Source organism: Lutjanus erythropterus, chromosome 9 (assembly GCF_056507025.1).
Source record: "Lutjanus erythropterus isolate fLutEry1 chromosome 9, fLutEry1.hap2, whole genome shotgun sequence".
NCBI classification, from domain to species: Eukaryota; Metazoa; Chordata; class Actinopteri; order Lutjaniformes; family Lutjanidae; genus Lutjanus; species Lutjanus erythropterus.
This window is the reverse complement of record NC_139325.1, coordinates 19,406,687-19,427,953: the sequence shown is the minus strand read 5'-3', so window position 1 is coordinate 19,427,953 and position 21,267 is coordinate 19,406,687. Positions and strand designations below refer to the sequence as shown.

The 21,267-nt window shown below is 38.9% G+C and overlaps 1 protein-coding gene across 3 annotated transcripts in view; it reads left to right on the top strand.

Annotated features, from left to right (window-relative positions):
- The window catches only part of ptprub (protein tyrosine phosphatase receptor type Ub), a 231,371-nt gene that overhangs the window by 109,578 nt on the left and 100,526 nt on the right, over nt 1-21,267 (top strand). For all 3 annotated transcript variants that reach the window (XM_084726379.1, XM_084726378.1, XM_084726377.1), the window contains exons 3-4: nt 6,460-6,731; nt 18,379-18,460. In XM_084726379.1, the coding sequence (XP_084582505.1) occupies nt 6,460-6,731; nt 18,379-18,460 (354 nt within the window). The remainder of the gene's footprint in view (nt 1-6,459; nt 6,732-18,378; nt 18,461-21,267) is intronic.

The window sequence follows — 21,267 nt, the reverse complement described above, 5'->3', positions numbered from 1 at the left end:
CCTCCGCAACCCAACTTCAGATAAGCGGTTGAAGATGGATGGATGGATGGACTTAAGCATTAATGAAATTCAATTAAATAGCATCTTCATATTATTCTTGCAGCTGAGTGTAAATATCAAAATCGATAAAGAAATGTTAAGCACTGAAGTTACAGCTGTTAGACCAACCTGCAGAGGAACATCATGTAAACATAACAAAAGTGCAGCTCTCCAATGAACTTTCTATAACAGCATACAATACCTGCGCATATGACAGGCTCAAGCGGCACTGAAATGACAGCTGAAATGACTTCAGGTAGAAGAACAAAGAGACTGCCAGAACTCCCTCGCAAGACAAACTTATGAAGTCTTAAGTGCTAAAGACAAACTGAAGGTTACTCTCAAAGTGTAGGCTACAATCATGGAGTTGATGATAATGAAAGCTGACAACTTCCAGTTGAGGAGTACTTTTCAGGTAAAATCAAAGATTTCTGAGTCGTTAAATGGCAACATTACTTTGTGTGGGCAGGATAGCATTAGTCACTCTGACCTCTTTTTTACCTTCTGATAATGGTTTGGTGGAAGGTAAGGTAGGTCCCTAATGTCCCCAGCTTCTTTTGATTGAGTTATTCGATGTGTCTCCATCTCAGGGTTAAGGTAAGAAGAGCAGCCATGAGGTCAATATTAGTCCATCACTGAGGCACTCTTCAAAAGGAAGAACCAACAGTCTTGTTTATAGTCATGTAATTAATCAAAATGATTAAATATTTGTTGCCCCCAGTCTTTCAAATCTGAAGATTTTTTATTTTTGTCTGTTTTATGGTTTTTGGATTGTTGGTCGGACAAAACAGTCAAAATAAAGATGTAACCTTGGCGCATTTTTCACAATTTTCTGTCATTTTATGAAATAAAAGAGAAAAGCAGATAGAAAATAGAAAAAAAAAACTCAAGCAAAAATATATACATTATGTATGTATTGTATATATCAACACAATGGCATATTTTTAATTCAATCAAGGGACTGAAAAACGTGTTCTGCAGGAATACATTTGACAAATTCTACATAAATTATCTTCCCTATCTTTTATATTGATATTGTGATATGAGACTAGATGTTACCTTGAATTTTGGATATTTGAATAAACGTTGCTGCAATAGCGATATCAAGGCATTTGGTCAAAAATATAGTGATATCTGTCCATATTGCTCAACCCTAACTAACTATAAGTAAAAGTTCTGCATTCTAAACCTTAATTAAAGTATGAATTATTCTAGCAAAAATTTACTTGGAGTAGCTATTCAGCAGTAAAATTGTCCTTGTCAGTGTTTTACTGTTGTGTCAGATGTTTCTGGATTAATATCACTGCTGCATTAATGTGTATGTTGCATTTTACTGCTGTAGATGTTAAGGCTTATTTTAACAACTATGTATATTGTTGGGTAGTTGAATCAACAGCAATCATATTCCATAAAATCATCATATTTGAGAAGTTATGTTATTCCAGAGAAAATGTGTATATTGATATATTTTTATTTATATATTATAAAAATACTGAAATATTATTTATAAGCGTTATTACATTTTTCCACACACATTTTTTAAGAACCATGTTTTGGCTCCAGAGGCAAGACTTTGCCATATTACCTGACCTAAAAATATGCGTACTGTCCATATTGAACAGGCTGCTGTTGATAATCTCACAGTATCTCAGGATTACTTCACAGAATGTCTCCAGGACCCTAATTTAATTTGTCACAATGTTTAATTCATGGACATTTTCATTTTCATACATCATATGCACTCACACCTTATTAAATATATGACTTCACCTATCTTCGATCTGAATCTGAAAAGAGGTTAGAGGGCAGTGGAATGACTGCTTCATGTGTCCCCATGTGACATTATAGTAACTTGCAAAGTCAACAGAAAGGTGTTAATGTCTATATATAAAGCGAGGGGCAGCAGTGAGGACAGTACAGCTGAAGCATTTCAGCTCTTTGCTATTATTTTATGAGTCCCCTGTGGGCCTGGAGGGTGCAGGAGAGGAGACGCATTCTGAGGGATCTAATTAAGCAAAGCGAAATGAGAGTGCCGAGATCCCCGGCCCAGGACGAGACACAAATCAGGGGCTGTTGACAGGGGGCTGCGGGGGGAACGGGGCTTTGCAGCAAAGGCCGCACTCTAGCCTCTGGATAATGACCGTCCCTTCTTCTCTGTGGTCCTCAGTTTGACTTTCTTTATAGCTCGGGGTTAAGGGTTGTGAATCTCAATCTCATTATGTAAAACATCAGCCAGTGAATTTAGACGTTTTGTCTTATTTGCACTTAAGGAGCTAATTAGTGTTTTCTCAGGAGCTGAATGAAAAAGTGGAGGACTCTGTCAGGTGTCTTGTTTTGCACAACGGAGAGAAAGATAGATAATCAGTTTATATTGAGTAAGTGGGTATCTTTTGATTAGGGATGTGATGACACCAGAAATTTTCTCACTACCAGTATCAGTGAAATTCCAGAATTTCTGACATCAAGGTAAATATATATATTTTAAATGGCAAATGACACAGACTGAACTGTAACAAGTGCAGATGGTAACCCTGTGCTACAAGCCATGGATACATTATGTTAGCCTGAATACAGTAGCCTTTTGCAGTTAGCCATTGCGAACACTGTTGAACATAGCTGGCAACAAAGCAATGCAAAAAAAAAAAAATGAATAAAAAATATAATGGTAACCTATATTTCAGGATAACAAGAATAATACTTCAGATATGTTGTTAACTTAATGTTAAAAGATGTTCTGCAATATTCAATATACTGTATATGTTGATATACATATTTTCTGTCAAGTAACATACTGGGTGATGCTGGGTGAGACAGGATCAGACAAAATGTTTCAGCAAATACTTCTATTGATATGTGTTGATATTGCACCAATATTATAGGGATGACTAATGATACTGTAACAAAATATAACATGTCGATATAATGAGTATGTGTGTAAAGAAAAATAACAGCCAGAACAGTCTGGAGAATTCAGAAAATTACATCTCTTAACTGTAATGAAGGCTTTAAATCCAGAAAAATACAATACATATTCCATATCAATATATAACAGTATTCAAAATATAAACTATCTAGTCTGATATCTGGATATCGATATAAAATTAATATATTGCTGAGCCCTAATCTGGATGTCTGTATCTGAGGTGTTTGGAAGGTGAGTTGGAAGTGATTCCTCCTGTCTTTTGAAAACTGACTGAAAAAACTTACTGTTTTTCTTTTTTTGACAAGTTGAGGCGGAGCTGTCTCTGCGCTAAAAGGCAACTGCCATTATATGGACAAGGTTTGGGTTTAAAAAGTCACACAACAAGCAGAAAACGATAATCTGCAAATCATGTCAGACGACAGTAGATATAAGTGGTGGTAGTACTTCATATACTCGAGAAACTTTGATGCTTTTTTTCTATTTATTATTACAGTTTTGCTTATGTGAAATATGTCCTAGTATATATAGTTAAGGGGACAGTAACAATTGCCATGCAGCTGTCATGCTGATGCTTTACCCTCGCAGATTAATTTAGATTGCAATTTAAAGAAAAACAAATACGATGGTATGTACTGTTACCATCGATGCTTTAAATTACACCGTTTTATCAGTTTTAGGCTGTAACATCTAGGTGTCACACTTTCAGAAATTTGGTACCAGCTTATTACTGCAGCATTGGGTCTCATGACTTTCCTGCTTCTGTAGTCCTTAAAAGATGTGAATCTCCATCTCATCGTGTAGAACGTCAGTCTGTGAATTAAGGTGTTGTGTCTTTTTTTGCGCTTAATGAGCTAATTAGTGTCTTCTCAGTAGGTGGAAGTAGCTGTAGCGCTGGTGATGAAGCAGATGACTCCATCAGGTGTCAGGTCTTGTTTTGCACAATGGAGAGAGACAAGCCCAGAGAACAAATTCTGTATTCATAACTTATAGTGCTGGTGAGTTGTCTGGAAGTTGTGAAAGCATTAAGGAAGTGTGGCGTGTGTTCTTTGGTTGTGGATGCTTCCCAATTTAGAGGTGCAGTCTGTGTGGGATGTAAAGAGTTCTCCCTCGGTCTGGCAATTCAGCATTCACATGCTATTACATCCGAGTGGAGAATAAATGTCTTCAGGACACCTGGCGCCAAGGCTGTGACTGTCTGGTCTCTCGGGCTCATTTCTGACTGAGAACAGAAAGACCTTGGAGTACAAAGACAACAGGCCTGATTATGTGAGTACACAGGAAGGTCTCCCAACATTGTTGTGCTAATCACGTTAGCGGGCACAGACTCAAGGCAGGACAGATGCTAGGCAAAGGGCAATGGGGTTATGTTATCCTGATTAGAGGAGGCTTTGGGGGGTTTTGTGAATCTCGTTTCCTACCTCGGCGTCACCTTACGGAGGGAAAACTGCCATCGGTTCTTTTCTCGCTCAGTCTGTCGGCTCTTTTCTTCCATCCCTCACTTGTTCTCTGTGTCTCTTGCCAGTATTCACACAAGAACTAGTGCCTTAGCCAGTGCCGACTGTGTCTTTTTATTCAACAGGGCACATTTCTTTTCCTGTTATCAACCGCCCACACACACAGGAGTGAGTTGCGGGAGAATGCTTTCATTTTTTCTTCGTGTGGATTCACCCTGCTAAAAGTAGTTAAAAGCGGATTTGTTCCTTTGTGACATGTTTGCCTTGGTTCATATGAGTCTGCTTAACACAAATCTCTCAGTGGCTCATACACAAACCTCCACCAGTTATCTAGAAATCTAGTGCCAGCTGAAACTCTGTTATAGACATATTCACAGCAGTGAAGACTGATAGATCAGATCTGTTGTCATTCTGGCCACTCAAAATGTGACTAAATTGTAGGGGTATATTTTTACATTATACACGTTTTTTTTAACTGTTTTTCTATTTGATGAGTTGAGGCAGAACCGGTGCTGCACCTCCATCTATCACCATCTTCAACATGTTGTTCTTTAAAGTCTTTGTTTAACCTTTAACAGCAGAGGGCTCGTAGGCCTATAGGCTCATTTACGCTCCCTTAAAATATGAAAATAGTGTTGTTTGTTTCAAACAATGTAACCGTCACTAGCCTCATACTTCCATGAATCCTTTATGTTGGCGTGGATGTTAAGCAATACATCCACTAGAGGACGCCGCTCAAGTCAAAAGTTACCCTAAACAGGAAGAGTCAAGTTTCAGATGACAAACGTGGCGACGCTGGAGGAGACTGTAAGAATGTACCTCATGAGAAAGAGGCGAATGCTGAGTCAGCACTGTAGACAGCGATGCTCTCTTTGTGGCCATTAAATACATCACGACATTTGGATGGCGAGCTCTTTTCACCAACTAATTGACGATGACCAACTTCTCTAATAGTTTAGGAATTTTTGGTCTGTCTCTGTATGTGTAGATAGCATAGCAGAAAAGAACTTATGCTGAACCGTGAGGTCTGGAAGAATTGCATCCTGCTAGTTACTGTGCTGTGGAAAAACAAGTACCATCACATTGTAAAATACAACAAGTTATAAGCTGTAAAATACCATGATATCTGTTAATCAGAGGTAGCAAAAATACACACATTCTTTACTTAAGTTGGAATGTAGTAGTACTGTTTAAACTTCTTTACTCAAATAAAAGTAAAAAAGTACAGGCTCTGAAATGTACTCAGAGTATAAAAGTAAAAAGAAGCCCTCTGAAGGACCTTTCTACTGACTGTTTCTGTGCAAAGCTAAATGAACCTCACATTTTCTCTGTGGTCAAGTCTCCCTCTCTTGTCATTTTCTTCTTGTTATGTCTGACATGCTCATGTGTGATATGCACTGATGGATACACCAAGGAATCATCTTTTCTATGTGTTATTGTGCCGTCCATTTTGGTTGAAACTGGTCTTGATGTCAGCATGGTGGCATGCAAATGATGCAAAATAAAAATATTCAATAATTCCCATTACATGCTTTAAATCTAAAGTAACAAGCAAGCAAATTTATGACAAAAAAGAACAGTGACCAAAAAGTTAGGTGTAACCTCCTCAGGTGACAAGTGTCTGTTTGACTGCTTTAATTTCCAATTATTTAAAATGATGCAACACTGCAGGCATTTCAGCTGCTCGTCAAATTTTGAAAATACATGCTTCACTGCCATAACCTGTGGATTTCTGGCCATACATGACAGCTGATGCAGAATGTGGATGAGAACACGATGATTTAAGACAAACCGTATATGATGATGTTTTTAGGCTTAAAATGACTGATTTTCATATGATGACAAAGATTCACTTCAAAACTGACCTTCCTTACATTTAAAGCTTTTAATATTTGTCATTCAGAACATGACTTGTTCTCTGAAGCTCACCTCAGCATACAGAAAATGGCAGCATGTATGAAAATATAAGTGCATGCCGTGATGACCCTGGCCATGAAGTCAGAATACTATAAATAACTGATGCACTTCTTTTGCTCCTTCCAGGATCCTATATGTTGGTGAACTCCTCCCAGCATGCCGTGGGTCATCGTGCCCAGCTACTGCTGCAGACACTGAGTGAAAATGACACGCACTGTGTCCAGTTCAGCTACTTCCTGTACAGTCGTGATGGCCACAGTCCAGGGGCCTTGAGGGCATATGTGCGGGTCAACGGCGGTCCACTCGGCATTCCAGTGTGGAACACGTCGGGGTCTCACACCAAGCAGTGGCATCAGGTTGAGCTGGCTGTCAGCACATTCTGGCCCAATGAATACCAGGTACAAACTTTGTTATTATCACGTCTGAGAGATTCTTGACTCTTACATGTGATGATGTGAATGTGTCTTTTTGCTCAGACTGGGTTGCACCAACAATACTAGGTTTAAAATGAGTAAAGTGAGATTTAAAATTAAGCAGAACTATGTTGCACAATTAAAAATTAATCTCAGTTTAGTAAATCCAAGTTTGGTGATTTAAACTGAAATTAAACTAAATTAAACAGAGTTTAATCAGTGTGGAGATGCTTGCTTACCCAAATTAAATAAATACATTCAAAAAGAAACAAGCAAAGAAATAAAATAAATCAATAACTAAATGTGCTGCTCTGTATTCTTTGCAAAAAGCTACATTGTTTGCTAGCTTGCGAAAGAGTTACAAAACATTTAACTGTTTGCTAGGTAGCTAAAAAAACAACAATGCTACATTCTTTGCTAGCTAAAAACACAGTTAGCCTAGTTAGCCTTCTCATGATGGTTCAACAGAGAATCTCTCATATCTCCCACTTTTAGAAAAACTTGATGGCTGAATTAATGGAGCAGTAGAACCAAATAACAGAAAACTGAGAACAACACAGTAAGAAAAAAGGGGCAGTTGTTAAACTATCTAGGAAAGTGAACTACTTTAGTTCTCCTTAAGTGTAGGTTTAAAGTTAATACTGGATCATAGTTTAAACTGGAGTTTAAAGTTTTGGTGCAACACAATTAAATGTAATCTAGGTTTAGAGTGAATACTAACCTGAGGTTTAAAGAGAGGTTTAATTTTAATCTTTCTAGAATTTGGACTATTTAACTTTTTAAAACAAAAATAATTTAACATAATTTAAATTTAAACCATGTTTTAATCTGCCTCTCATCTGGCTTGTAGTGCTATGACTTCCATTTCACGGTGAGCTAATAGCACCAGATGTTTTTCTAACACTGAGGAGTTGAACAGTCAAGAGAGGAAGATCTGCAGACCCATTGACCGACATCTTGTACAGCTGAAAAATGTTACACAGTAAGGCTCTGGTGATCACCGCTCATTTTAGCCTTGAGGTGAATCTGGTGTTAATTACTTGCATTTGCAATTTAATTAGCATTGATTCCCTTGTGAATGTAGCTAATGTTAGGGCTCGAGGGCCCTTGTGGGCATGTCTGGTAGAGATTCCACCCGCTGAGGCCTCCGTACTGTGTATTAATCCGACTCCAACAATTTGCATGGACAGAACGTCGACTGGCATCTACTGTGGGTGCCTGATGTGCTGTGGTCTGTAGATGGCACAGTCAGGTGAGCATGAGGGATATACATCTATTAATCCAATTTCTTTTTTCTGCAAACTCTGCAGAGCTGTCAAAAAGCAATTAAGTTGAGTAGTGTGCATTTTATCAAGAACTGTCAATCCCCCAACTTAATTAAATTCTGTTCGGCCCTGTAAGATCTGACCTTCACTATGTAAATAATAGTCCTTTGTACAAACAGGAGGCTCGACGTGGGGTGACAGTGTTCTACCAACATCACATGATCTGAAAATAAGGTAAACCACTTGGTTAACAGGGACAAACAGTACTTATAACACATACAAAGTGTTATAAGCCTTATTCTCAGAAGAGAGAAATATTATTTTAAGGTGAAAAGGTATCTACTAGTCTTACAGATCATAATATTTACACAACCTGTCACTTTGACCAAGGAAAAATGTTGTTATTTAGTTTAATTCAAAAAGTTTGTTGTTAATTGAAAAATCTGGAAAATGCTTTAATACTTTTTTTTTGATGAGAGATGGGTGAGAGAATTGATACTACTCTGATATATGTACACCAAAAATGAAGTTAGCATCAGGAAACCTGAACTTAGGATAAAGACTAGAAACAGGCAAAACAGCCAGTCTGGCTTTGTCCATTGTAAAAACAAAATTCTTTGCCAGGTGCTTCAATGTGGACATGGACAGACATGAGAGTGGTATTAATATTCTCCTCTAAGTCTTGGCAAGGAAGCAAATAAGTGCATTTCCCAGAATGTAGTAATTTCCTATAATTTCCTGTCTTGTTATTTCTTTTCTTTGATATGTATTTAAAATTAGAAAATGGACATTAAAGGAAGTCTCAGCTTTTTAGAAGTACCTTTGAAATGAACCCTCTACAGGAAAAACCCATTATGTTACAGATGCTAGTGGCTCTTTATGTACCATAATTTTGGGTCTCTTGTCAGTATAGGACTGTGAGCTCTATACTTCTGCCACTCCAGCCCTTCACAAACAGACTAGCAAGGATCCCTGCCAGTTAAACTGTTCATCAGTTCAGTTTTAAAACAAATAATTCATGCGATTTTCGGTGTGAATCATTACTTTTACAACACTGTCATTAAATGTATTAAATAGCCGTTGCTCTCATGCTGAATGTTTAACAATGAGTGAGCTGAAAGTGGTCGAGTGTCTTGCTAAGGAGCGCTTCACTGTTGATGGATGCAGTGAGAGCAGAGCTGTGATCTCTCTGTTATAAAACAGACTCTAACCACTATTCTGCCCTATCATCACATCAGGACAGATAAGTCATGAATACAAAAATAACATGTTTTATTCCGACTTCTCTTTCCTCGTCGAGTACGCGAGACCGGGGATGGTAGAAACACTTTTTATTTGAGCATCAGCGGTCGTTTATGCTAGATTTCTCAAACTTTGATGCATGGTACGTGTATTTATCTACTTAAAATAAAACTCACTTTGATGTCTATTCTGATCTGGTTGGTTAACCGAAAAGTAAACACCAATAATCAGCTGATTGAGAATAAGGAGGCAAGAAAGTAAGAGAGAGCTGGGAATGAATGAGAGATGGTCTTACTGATTGAACTTAGACTGAGCTTCATTACTTTACATATTTCTCAGTATCAAAAGTAATTAGTTACATTACTCATTATATTGCTATAAAACTGTTCAACCTTGTTGGCAGGTGTTTTGCACTTAAAAATTGAACTGCTGATCCAGTGAGCTGTTAACACCCAGGAAGCTTTTGTTGTTAAGTGTCCAGATGTTGGCTGAGTCATTTTGTTGTTTGCACAAAGTTTACAACAGACAGCAATGTTCTTTGCATCTTTGATAGAGATAAACTCAAAATACTGACCATAATTCCACCTGTGAAAAGTACTGCTCTATCCCTCTCGTCCATCCTTCATTTAGCTTTTTGTCTAGCAGACTTTTGGCCTTGTGGCCGAAGTGTTTCATGTACAGAGTGCAGAAATTCTTATAATTTTAATGAACTCTTGCTCTACTGTAACTGTAGAATGCAACACATCAAATTAAACTAGATAAACTTCTACTTTAGGTCATCTAAGTCACACCATTGTATCTACAATACAGTGAAAACTTGAGAAAAATAATCTTGATAAAATGTGACCATTGTGGTTAAAAAAAAAAAGCTTTTTGCAGATTTTGACATTTCAAGATAACAGATTCATCACATATTTCTTTCATTCTGCTTTTACAGACAGAATGAAGGAAATGAAAGTAAATTAGAGAAGGGAGAAATGGGAATAAAAAAAATAAATGTAATTAATAAAAAATGTTACTACTACACTTCATGTATTTCCTTGACCCATTTACTCCAGTTTCCCATCAATTCCTCTTCTCTGTTTCTGAACCTATACGTGATTCTTTCCATTTCTTGAATTCTTTCAACTAATTTAATTTCCTTGCATTAATAGATGGTAAATTAACGTTCGTTTAATCGTGTATCCTTTGTTTTAATGCAGTCATACAACAGCAGTGTTTGTAATTGGTAAAATTCACTGTATTCCAACTTATCTGGTGTTACAACACATCCCAGTCTTCCCTACTATGTGCCTGTCTATTAAGCAGTAAAGTTCTCCTCATTCACCCTTCTTCTTCCCCAGTGGAGTTACCAGTGTACTTCCTTATCTCACAGTCCTGTAAATATCCCAGTAAACAGTGATGTCTCATAGGTGAGTCAGAATTGTGCTGTGGCTTCCAATGAGTGGCTCCCTGCAGGAGAAGGAGATATATAATGGGCTTATGAGGAGGAGTAGATGACTCTGAAGACAGGACAAACAGTACAGGAGAAGGAGATGGGCCTAACACTTAAATTAGTATTGACAGTACAGCCTTTTAATAGAACAGCTTAAACTGCTAATGGCCCAGCTTTTATCTCATGCGGGGGAAAAACACAGTGTTCAAATTTATTGGATTAAATTTGGTCACCAGGTATTGGCACCATTAGAGAAAATGTATCTAATTGTCGCATGTAAGGAATTAAAGCGTCCTCGCTCATTTCACATTTTACTTTAACTCAGCCAAGCTTGTGCTGCTTGTCAGTACAAAGAGAGCAAAACAAACTGCCCCCACAAAGTCACATATACCACAGCTTACATTGCTAATCCCTCCACAGTAAAAAACCTCATCACTGTGGAATGACACAGGGTCTCGCCTTGCAACACGTCACTGCTCTCTGCAACACGGACAAAATAGAAAAGGCTAAATGGAGAGGTGTAAGGCTGAATGTTTTCTTTAATAGCATCTTAATGCTAGCTATCCTCTGTTGTTAACCAGCGACGGTGCAGTGAAAACACACAAAGGGAAAGCAATGGGAGTGTGTTACAAACCGCTTTGCTTCACCGCAGTTCTCTTGAAATTCACCCGAGACTTTTAGCTCTAAAGCCCGTCAGCTGCAGCTCGTGTGCCTTTGAACACTGAAGGGTTTGGGTTATATCAGCTCTATAGCAAGTCTAATTCAATCACTTTGGATTTTAAGTGATAGGCAGGCAGATTTACCCTGTCATTAAACTAGCAAAGTGCTCTTTTGAAGCAGAGGTGGAGAATAGGCACTTCTTATCATTGTCTTTGAGTAAAATAAATCCCAAGAGAAAAGACATCATTTTGGAGGCGTTCTTTTTTAAATCTGCAGGTTTTTCCGCCTTATTAGATTTCAGGCCATATTAGAGCTCCTGGTTCCTTGGCTTCAGCAGAGAGATACATAATGTCAGCGTAGCCTTTTGCACTGCACAGGCACAGATGTGAGATAACTCTCAGGGTTGCTTATTTCATGATTTAGGATTTAATGAAATACTTTGTGTACAGCACACACACTGTTGCTGTTGTCTTGAAAATGTCATTGTGGGATGTAATCAAAAACAGTCAAAGCTATTCTCTGATAATTACCAAAAAAAAAAGTTTAATTATTATGCTAAAACACTAATTCTCTTTGTTTACCTGCCTGCTGATTTGAAAAATTATTTTCTTGATTACTTACAGCTTGAGTACTTTTAAAGATTTTATTGTTCATGCAGGAATTTGTTTCTTTCCATGTTGACATTTATTGTTATAAATCTTGAGTTCAGTGTGTTCTCAGGTTCTGTCAGGATATTTTTCCTCTTAGCTGTCGTGCTATTTATCCATCTAGATAGTTTTGGTGAGAGCTGCAGAGTGTTGGATATATCAGCTGTAGAGATGTCTGCTTTCTCTTGAATATAATGGAACTAGATGGAACTCAACTTGTGGAACAAAAATGGCAAAAAAAAAAAAAGAAAAGAAAAGAATGAAAAACTCTATTCCACAGACCTTGTTGTCAAGAGTTTCATGTAGGAACTGTTCTCCTTCTATGGCAGAATCTACCAGAACTACTTTCTTTCTATTAAAAACATTTGAAAAATTCAAAACCAGCGTCTTTTTCCAAAACTTGTGACCCAGTTCCTGCTCAGAACAAGCTCTGTGGAGTAACCAGGTTATAATTTCTGGAGAGAGACATTGCTGTTTTCAATTTCAAATGTATTCTTTGAGCACCACAAGCCATCTAGTAATGTAATTATATGTGAAAGAAGACAGGCATCTGTGTGGCCAATATCTCTGAAACTGGACAACTCACTGACTTAAACTTGGTGCATAAATAGCTCTACAGATAATAGGGAAAATATGTGTTTGATTTTAGGGTGAACTATTCCTTTAACATCGGGGTGACAGGTATTACACATGCATCACTTCTTCCTATTGCAGTTGTGAAATTGGGATTTGGAGTTCAATGGATTTTGGGGTGGGAAAATCTAAAGGGAGTAAGATCACCTTGAGATGTTTCGATTGAAGGTGTCGTGTGTGTCGGGTGTACATTGCCGTATTTCTCTCTGCCTCTTATTGGTAGAAGTGTTTGCAATACCTGGAGAACCTTGTTATCAAATATTAAAGATGTTATCCAGCCCTCCAAGACTGCCAAGTAGAGCCAGACATGTCCCCCTCTGCTCTTTACTGCTCTCACTTTCTTCTCTCTACTTCGCCTCATTCCAAATGTCAGAATCTTTTTCTGACTTGATTTTCTTGTCTCACATTACTTCTTTACAATGTTGATGTTGCGTATATTATTTATCCTCTCTTTTGCTGCATCCTTGCAGGTGTTGTTGCTTGAAGGATGAGTTGGGAATTTTTTCAAGTCTTTCCTGTAACATGTCATGTCAACACTTAGAGATTTATTTGTGTAAATATTGCTTCTGTCCCTGCTGGTCATGAAATGGTCTCATCCACTGTACTGCTGAGGCCTCATATGAGCTTCAAGAGCCACATGAGAAGATGAATATCATTATCATGACTGTGCTTTAAGGACGGAGTCAGAGTCAAGATGTGGTTAGTCTAGCTTAACCCAAACACTGGAGACAAGAGTGAACAATTAGCCTACAAAAACTTTGCCTGGACCAATATTTCAGTAAAAAACAGCTGTGTGCAGATTAACTGTTGTTCTGTTGTTCCACTGTGTAACCTCCCCTAAAACCACCACCAAGTGTCATTTTTTCTTTTTTGTTTATGTGCGGATTAAATAAGCCAGATATCCTCACTCCAAACATGCAGATGAAGCCAGGAGGTGGCTGGAAAGGGCTAGCCTCTTTTTGTCATAAAGTAAAAAAAACATCAGCCTACCATCACCTCTAAAGCTCATTAATTAAGCCGTCACATGTTATTTGTTAAAACCGTACAAAAAACACTTCCTCATGACCTTACAGTGATGACAAGACTTCCGGACTTCCAAAAAAAAAAAAAGGCCAGCGCGTAGGAAGGCCACATCCCAATTTTAAATCTTCTGAGGACCAGCTAATCACAGCTCTGATCAACACATGAGACTAATCGTACCTAATCACCAAATACAGTGTGACACCATAAACATTTTATGGTAATTTAAAACTTACAAAACTGAAACATTTCATTTATTTATTTTTAATGACTTCTAACAGGCCACCTGCTGTACCTTCACGGCCCAACAGCGGACTGTTGCCTTCGCTTTGGGAATCACTGCACCAAATATTTAACATTTGTCTTGTTTGTTTATCTGTGCAACAAGTGTGAAAAGGACAAGTTTGGGCCTCATGGGTGGTTGTTTTCTGGACTCAGTCTTGAGTCTATTTCACAAAATGTTGAAAACAGATGTAGCTGTGATGTGCAGACGGAGAGTCACATTCTGTTCTGTTCACATGTATCCTGTTTAGCCTGATCTCTTAAACCAGACTAGCAGACTTCATAACTTTTCCCATGATACCATCTTGTTTACTTATTAGACTCAATTAAAAAAAAAAAGAGCAGGAGGCACATCAAAGAATTGTAAATGAGAAACCTCATGTCTCAGCTTTGTCTGATAATATCTCCCATTTCCCCCACATTTTCCCCGAGCTGAGCCTGTGGCTACGGTTTAGTGAAACACTGAAGAGAGCGGATTCAGATTCCCAACACCAGTATTCTCCGATGCAGACTGTTATCCTTTGGCATTTTCCACCTGAACAGACTCGCTTCAGCACGTGACCTTTTGTCTGTGAATATTTAAGGAGGTATTTATCTATGGCTGTGTGTAATGGTGAGTGAAAGCCCTCTGCGTCTAATGGGGTCTCCTGACTGCAGTGGAAAAGGTAAAAGCCGGTTTACAGGGCCAAACAAATCCTCTCTTGATTTGTATACATTACAATTGCCTCTAAAAGCCAATATTACAGGGTAATGTAATATGTTCTCTTAATGTGCATTTTATATCCGTCGTAAATCACTGTATGTCACACTTTTGTTTTGTTTTTTTGTTTTTTTCTTCAGAAGACGATTTCTGCATTTTTATCTTTTGGAAGGAGAGCAGCCATTCATTACAATAAAGTTCAGGCGCACGGAAAGTTTCATTGGGAAAGTGGCTCTCAATAAAAATCTAGGAAAGTTGTTTATTTAAACAAATGCTCTGGATGTCTCCTTCTTAATAACCTCCTATCCTAATGGCTAAGAGGACTGAGGATTAACCAGTAATCAATCTCCTATTGAGTGCTTTAGCTCAGCAGAGAGTAATGACACCTTCAATTAGACTTCTGAGACATATTTTCTTCTCTTGCTTGTATACCATTAAGCCTAATCAGTGTTTCTGGCTAATTTGGATGTTAGCCTAACGACATGGTAGTGTGTGCTTGCACAGCTAATTCAGTTGAAATATTAGAGGATAGTGGGCTTTTATCACTGCTGTAAATATTGTATGTTTATTAGAGGTGCACAGAAACGACATTATCTGTATCTCAGTCTGTATCTGTTCAACAAAATTATCTGTCTGTGTGTGTATTTGGAGAGACGGCCGGGAGTGTGCATGGTTTATACCAGAAGTTGTGTTAAATTAAGCAAATGTTGTATTTTCTAACCTAATATTCATTAACAATGAAACACACACACACACACACACACACACACACACACACACACACACACACACACACACACACATATATATACAGTATATATATTACTATGTTGAATAACATGCTGTCTTGTCTTCACTTAAGACTATTTTTACAGAGAAAGAAAGAGGACTGATAGAAGCTGAACATTATGATGTCACAGTGGAGTTGACCTTTGACCTTTTGGATGAAAAATGTCATCACCTCATCCTATAAGATATTTGTGTGAAATTTTGTATTAATCAACACATTAATTTAACGGTGGTCACGGTGACCTTGAACTTTAATATTTGAGTCCAAGTGGTCATTCGTACCAATTTTGAAGAAATTCTGTCAAGAGCTTCTTAAGATATTGAAGTTATTTCTTCCTGAATAATAACAAGCACCTTTGGGTAGAAGAAATGTCTGTTAACATTGCATTATTTGTACTCTCCAGAATAATGTATTTGGATTCTGGTACACCCCTAATGTTTAGGCCCAGTAGGAGAGAAGTAAGGCGGTGAGAGAAAAAAGATGGACAGCAAAAGAGATAAAGAGGGACAATGACAAATTGAAAGAAAGAAGGAGTGAAATGAGAGAAGAGGATCCTGTGCAGGCACTTTAAAGAAAATAGACCAGCTGAAATAGGAGAAAAAGTGGAAATGATGAAAGCAGGAAATGTTATTCCCTTTTTAAAAGCGGTGGCATCTCCCAGCTCAGGTTCCAGCGGCGTCTGGGAACAAGCAGGAGAATTGACTCTGGCAGAAGGAGATTAGCCTCAGCGTTCCTCCCTGAGCCCGAGGAGAGCAGCCAGCTATAGACAGAGTGGGGTCACTGTCCAATACAGAGGCCCAGCAGCCAGGACCATTCCTCCTGCCTTTTCTTTCACCTCTCCCCTCCACTCCACCTCTCTTTCTGTCAGCTTCTGGCCTCCCCTCTTCTCTGCCTTCACACCCGGCTTTCTGCGACTCGTTCTGTTAGGAGTATTTTAGCTGATCCAAACTCCTCACATCCCATCATGATGTGTCGCCGAAGGTGCCTTTAGGGGTCGAGCATGACTGGGGTTGTCGTCACACCAATTGTGGCTGTAATCACATGTCTTCCTTTCCAAGTTCAAGGAGGTGGACTGTCTCTGTCCTGCTGACTGGAGGGCTGCAGTTTGGGCCAGAGGTCCTGGAGATGTTGTTGTGACTCTTAAATTGGGTGTGCAAACACAGGTGGAGTGTAATGGTGAAGATAATCCAGATGTCCTGTTGGTCTGAGAGTCAAACTTTAATACTTTTTGAGTGAAACATGTTGTCAGCAATGTGTTAAAAAAAAAAACAGTTTGATACCAAAAAGTTTAAATTGATTGACTGGTCAGATTGTTAATATTGCTTACTAAATAATAATAATTTGATAATTAATGAGTTGAATCATAATGTTGCTACTTGTAGATTATTATGTGGGCAAAGTTCTTGTATGGTTGCTTTGTGTTAAAGAGGCAGGAAGTGACTCTGGCAAATAAGTTGATTGTTGAGTCTCATTTTCAGGCTGTCAAATACTTAACAAACAATTAACAATCAACTATCTTATTGACCTGTGATTGGCCAAAGTATCCCATCAGAAGCTAGATTTTCTAAAGCCTGAAAATGGAGCCAAGAGGAGGAGCAGAGGTCCAGTTTTCTCTCAGATTGATTGAATTACATTATGTTTAAAGGTTATTATTTTTCCCGACAATGCCAAAATAAGCTCCTTACCCCAGCTTTAAGACAGAATAAAACATTGCTTCTCTGATGCTTTAGAGAAATTTGGCTTTGAAGAAAAAATCTCAAGATCAGACAACGGTATCCTGCATCAACCTTGTTGCAGAAAACCACTGGTCACAACTAAGGTATTATAACTTGTCTTGATATAATGTGGTAAGAGGTTTCATGAAAAATCACATCATCATCACATGATTCCAGTGAATGATTCAGTTGATCCTTGAGTCCAAGTGGACCTTCTACCACCAAATTCTAGTTCAGTTGGACATTTGTACCAAGTTTGAAGAAATTCCCTTAAGCCATTCTTGAAATATCATGTTAACAAGAGTGGAACATAGGGGCGTAAAAACTCCAGTCGCTGAGGAAGACTGTCAGACAGAAACCTGTCTTAATTCGGCTATGTGACTTTGAGAAGAAGGATCATCAATCTTACATGACCCATTTCAGTGACGCCCGCATGTAAACACAGACATCAGACACACATTTAAAGTCGCTTGAAGGATATATGATAGTCGAGTGTGTGTGTTTGTGAGTGTGTGGTGGCCTCAGTAAAAATCAAGAGCCAGCGACAGGAACCATGTTGTAATCATTTGGTCAGAGGATTATGAGAAACAATAACTCAAAGCTGGCCTTCGATCAAACATGCGGATGGAAGACTGTCCTTGGAGCTGCAAAAACAAACATCACCCCTGCGTCTCATAACTCTCTCACTATTACTGAGGATGGTGATTTGATATTGATTAGGTTTCATGAGAGCCCACCGCTCATCCAGCTTATTGTTCCACGGCACGGTATGGAGCTTTGTCCTCCCTGGAGTCGTGCGGCCCTGTGCACGCTGTATTATCTGCTGTTATGGCTTCGCCGCAGCCTGCGCCCTGAATGTAGAATTGGGCTCATGACTCAGGCGCCACATTGTGTGCTTCCTGATAAAGCTATTATTTCTCCTGGCCCTGTGGACTGAGGAAGAACTTATCCATCTCTCTATTTTTATGCTCCTGTCTTTCTCTTATTTCTCTCATTGTCTCGCTTTTTGTTTTGGGTCAGCAGATGTGCACCGATGTGGTGATGGGGTTGTTTGTAATTAATGCCTCTGTCACCAAAAGGGGACAGGAGCAGCAGAATTCACACAGGCCTCAATGTTCTTTAGAAAATTGCTCTTACACTTGAGCTTTGAGAGCATTAGGTTAGTCACAAGTGTACGTTTTTGCCGCCCTGGTTATGAATTGAATCTGTTCATCATGTATTCACGTTCACTTCACTTTTGCAGGTACTGATTGAGGCAACAGTTTCCAGGGAGCGGCGGGGCTACATTGCCATAGATGACATCATGGTGCTCAACTATCCCTGCTGTAAGTGCCACTTCTGACAATGAATTGCAATTACAGAGTGTGCTGGAGGAAAAAGAGGTTTAGTGGTTTGGGGGGGGGGGGGGTATTTCAAAGCAGCATGAAACATAAATAGGATGAGGAGAAGAGTAATGGCTGATTGACCTTTTATATTAGCGCTGCAGGTTGTCCTGAGGCATCCTGCGACAGCAGCAGTGCTATTAAAACACTTTGACACCCAAATGCCAACACTCCTTTCCACCTGAAAACACACCTGCCGCTCTGCCTCCGGCCTTGTTTGACAGCCAAATGTATTTGTTAATCAGTGAAATCTTGAGTTCTCTCTCTCTGAAGACTCGTGCACTTTTCATGTTCTGTGGCCTGACTGGAAGTGCGGCATAGCTTTTTTTCTCAGAAGTCACTTTGTACAGAGGCGTATTTCCTGTTTCAAAGCTTTATGAAAATGCCTTATGTTCAGGGTTTTTGTAACCGATGGCTCCCTGCAGCGGAGGGCTTTATATGTCAGTGGTGGAAAAGCGAGGGTAGTGGTTCAGCGTGTAGTCAGCCCCGGAGGACCTTGTGTAAAACATATTCACTAAGCCCCCAGAGCTTAATACCTAGACGAAGTCTCTCAGTGTCACATGCACTCTCCCTGTATAGCCCACTGCTGAGCACAAGGACTCAGAACACATAAAACACTCATGGTCCACACACTGCTTTACAAGTGACTGATATAACTGACACCAGCTAGAAGGATATTTTTCTCTCAGAGGGTTTCAGTCAGAGGTGTGAACAAAGTACAAATACTTTGTTGCTTTCTGAGTGTAGAGTAGGGCTTTTAGGTATACAAATATCTGGACTTTACTTTTCATTTAAAGTGAAGGAAATTGTTGTGCCACCTTCCCAATATCAAGACCAATTTCAGTCTAAATGGATGGAACACTAACATAGAAAAGATGATTCCTTGGTGTGTCAGTACATATCAAGCACAACATACGTAACAAGATAAAAATGTACAACATCTAACAACACAAAACAGACAGGAGAGGAGACTGGAAGTTCACAGAGACATCTTTATTTCTATCTTTATCTGATCAACCAGTAAAATCTGTGGACTTTATCTGTATTCAGATAGAAGACCAGAGGTTGGTGTGGTTTATACCAGAGGTCACATTAAATATGAAAAATGTTTTATGTTTCCACACACTCATACTGCTCTTTTCTTCTACCTCTCTCTGTTTTTATTTCTTACCGAATTATGTTTTATGAACTGTCTGAAGCCTACTGTCGCCCCCTCTTAAGCCGAGAGGTATTGAGACAATCAGATATACAAGTATATAAAAATATCCTTTAGTTGAAGAGAATAATCTTGGTGCATTAAATCAGTGATTGATTAACATAAATGCAGACTTTTTTTTAACTATGCCAAGGTAATCATGGAACTGACTTTTTTCTGAATAATAATGAGCAACTTTAGATAGAAGAAGTATCTGTTCCCATAGCATTATTTGCATGCACACTGGAATGAATTATCAACAGGGAAGGTTGCCCTGGATACAAGCGTGCACGGCAGCATACACGCGTCACACTCGTGTATTAATGGCAGAATGAACAACTAAAACATGTAGCGTCACGTATAGTTAAATCTGAAACTTGTGTGGAAATATTTAAGCAGGATAAACAATATTATCCATATCATCAGGAATACTTAAACCTGCAGCAACCTCATCTGCTGACCTCATGTGCTGAGGCTGTGGGTCCTCTGCAGCTGCTGTGGATTTGACTCCTGTCTATGGCCCTTTGCTGCATGTCATTCTCCCACACTGTCCCCCTTTCCCGCCATATCCTCATCTGTCCTGTAAAATTAAAGCCCCTCCCCCATACAATAACTATAACCTCTGATGTGTGCAGAGGTTTCAATAGGACAACAGCAGTTCAACTGTCCTGTCAAGAGCAGATGATGACTCTTTTTAGCTGAACTCATTTTTCGTCATAATCATATTTTCTGTGCATAATAGTGTACAATAATTCTCATCACAGGTACACTTACAGTAACGTGACCCTGGTAACGATCCAGAAATAACTAAAAATGCAGCTCTCTAGAATCTCATCTACGTCATGTTGGCAGGCCAGGTTAAAATACACCAGGAGTACGCTGAAGGCAAGCAGTCATGTCAGGATTCTGAGGTAGGAAACCATCCCTCAAACTTACCATATTTTTCACTTGAACCACAACAGAATAACGCATCCACAAACACTTTAACATTTATTTATTTTTTATCAGGTATTAATTAAAAGTACGAGGATCTTTGCATTATGATCTATTCTGGTCAGTGGGCCATATGGGGTCGCAGCCCCCACAGCACCCCCACTTCCCACACTGATGATTATTTGTGCTTTCTTGAATAATGTATTTGGATTTGGGTGCATCAAAGGAGCCTAGACCATGAAGAAAAAAGGTGAGCTTCAATTAGCTTTGCTCATAAACAGCTGGTAGGATTGTCCTTCAGAGGGCTCATTTTTACTTTTATACTTTGAGTTGAGCCAGCACTATTTCACTTTTACTTCATTACAGAGCTGGGTACCAAACTTTGATATTTTTATGGCACCGAGTGAATTGCTTTGGTCCTATCCAGGGTTGGAAAGTGCCCCCTCATCAGCAAATAAGCATGCAGCATACTTGTACCACTTGTAACAATAATGCTGGTGATTAGCTATCTCCCATCATACATCATAGAGACATGTAGGAAAAACAAAATAAAATAAAATTGGCATAGAAAAAAGTATCGTTCAGGAACTGGTATCAAAGTCAAGTTATTTGTATCCGTACT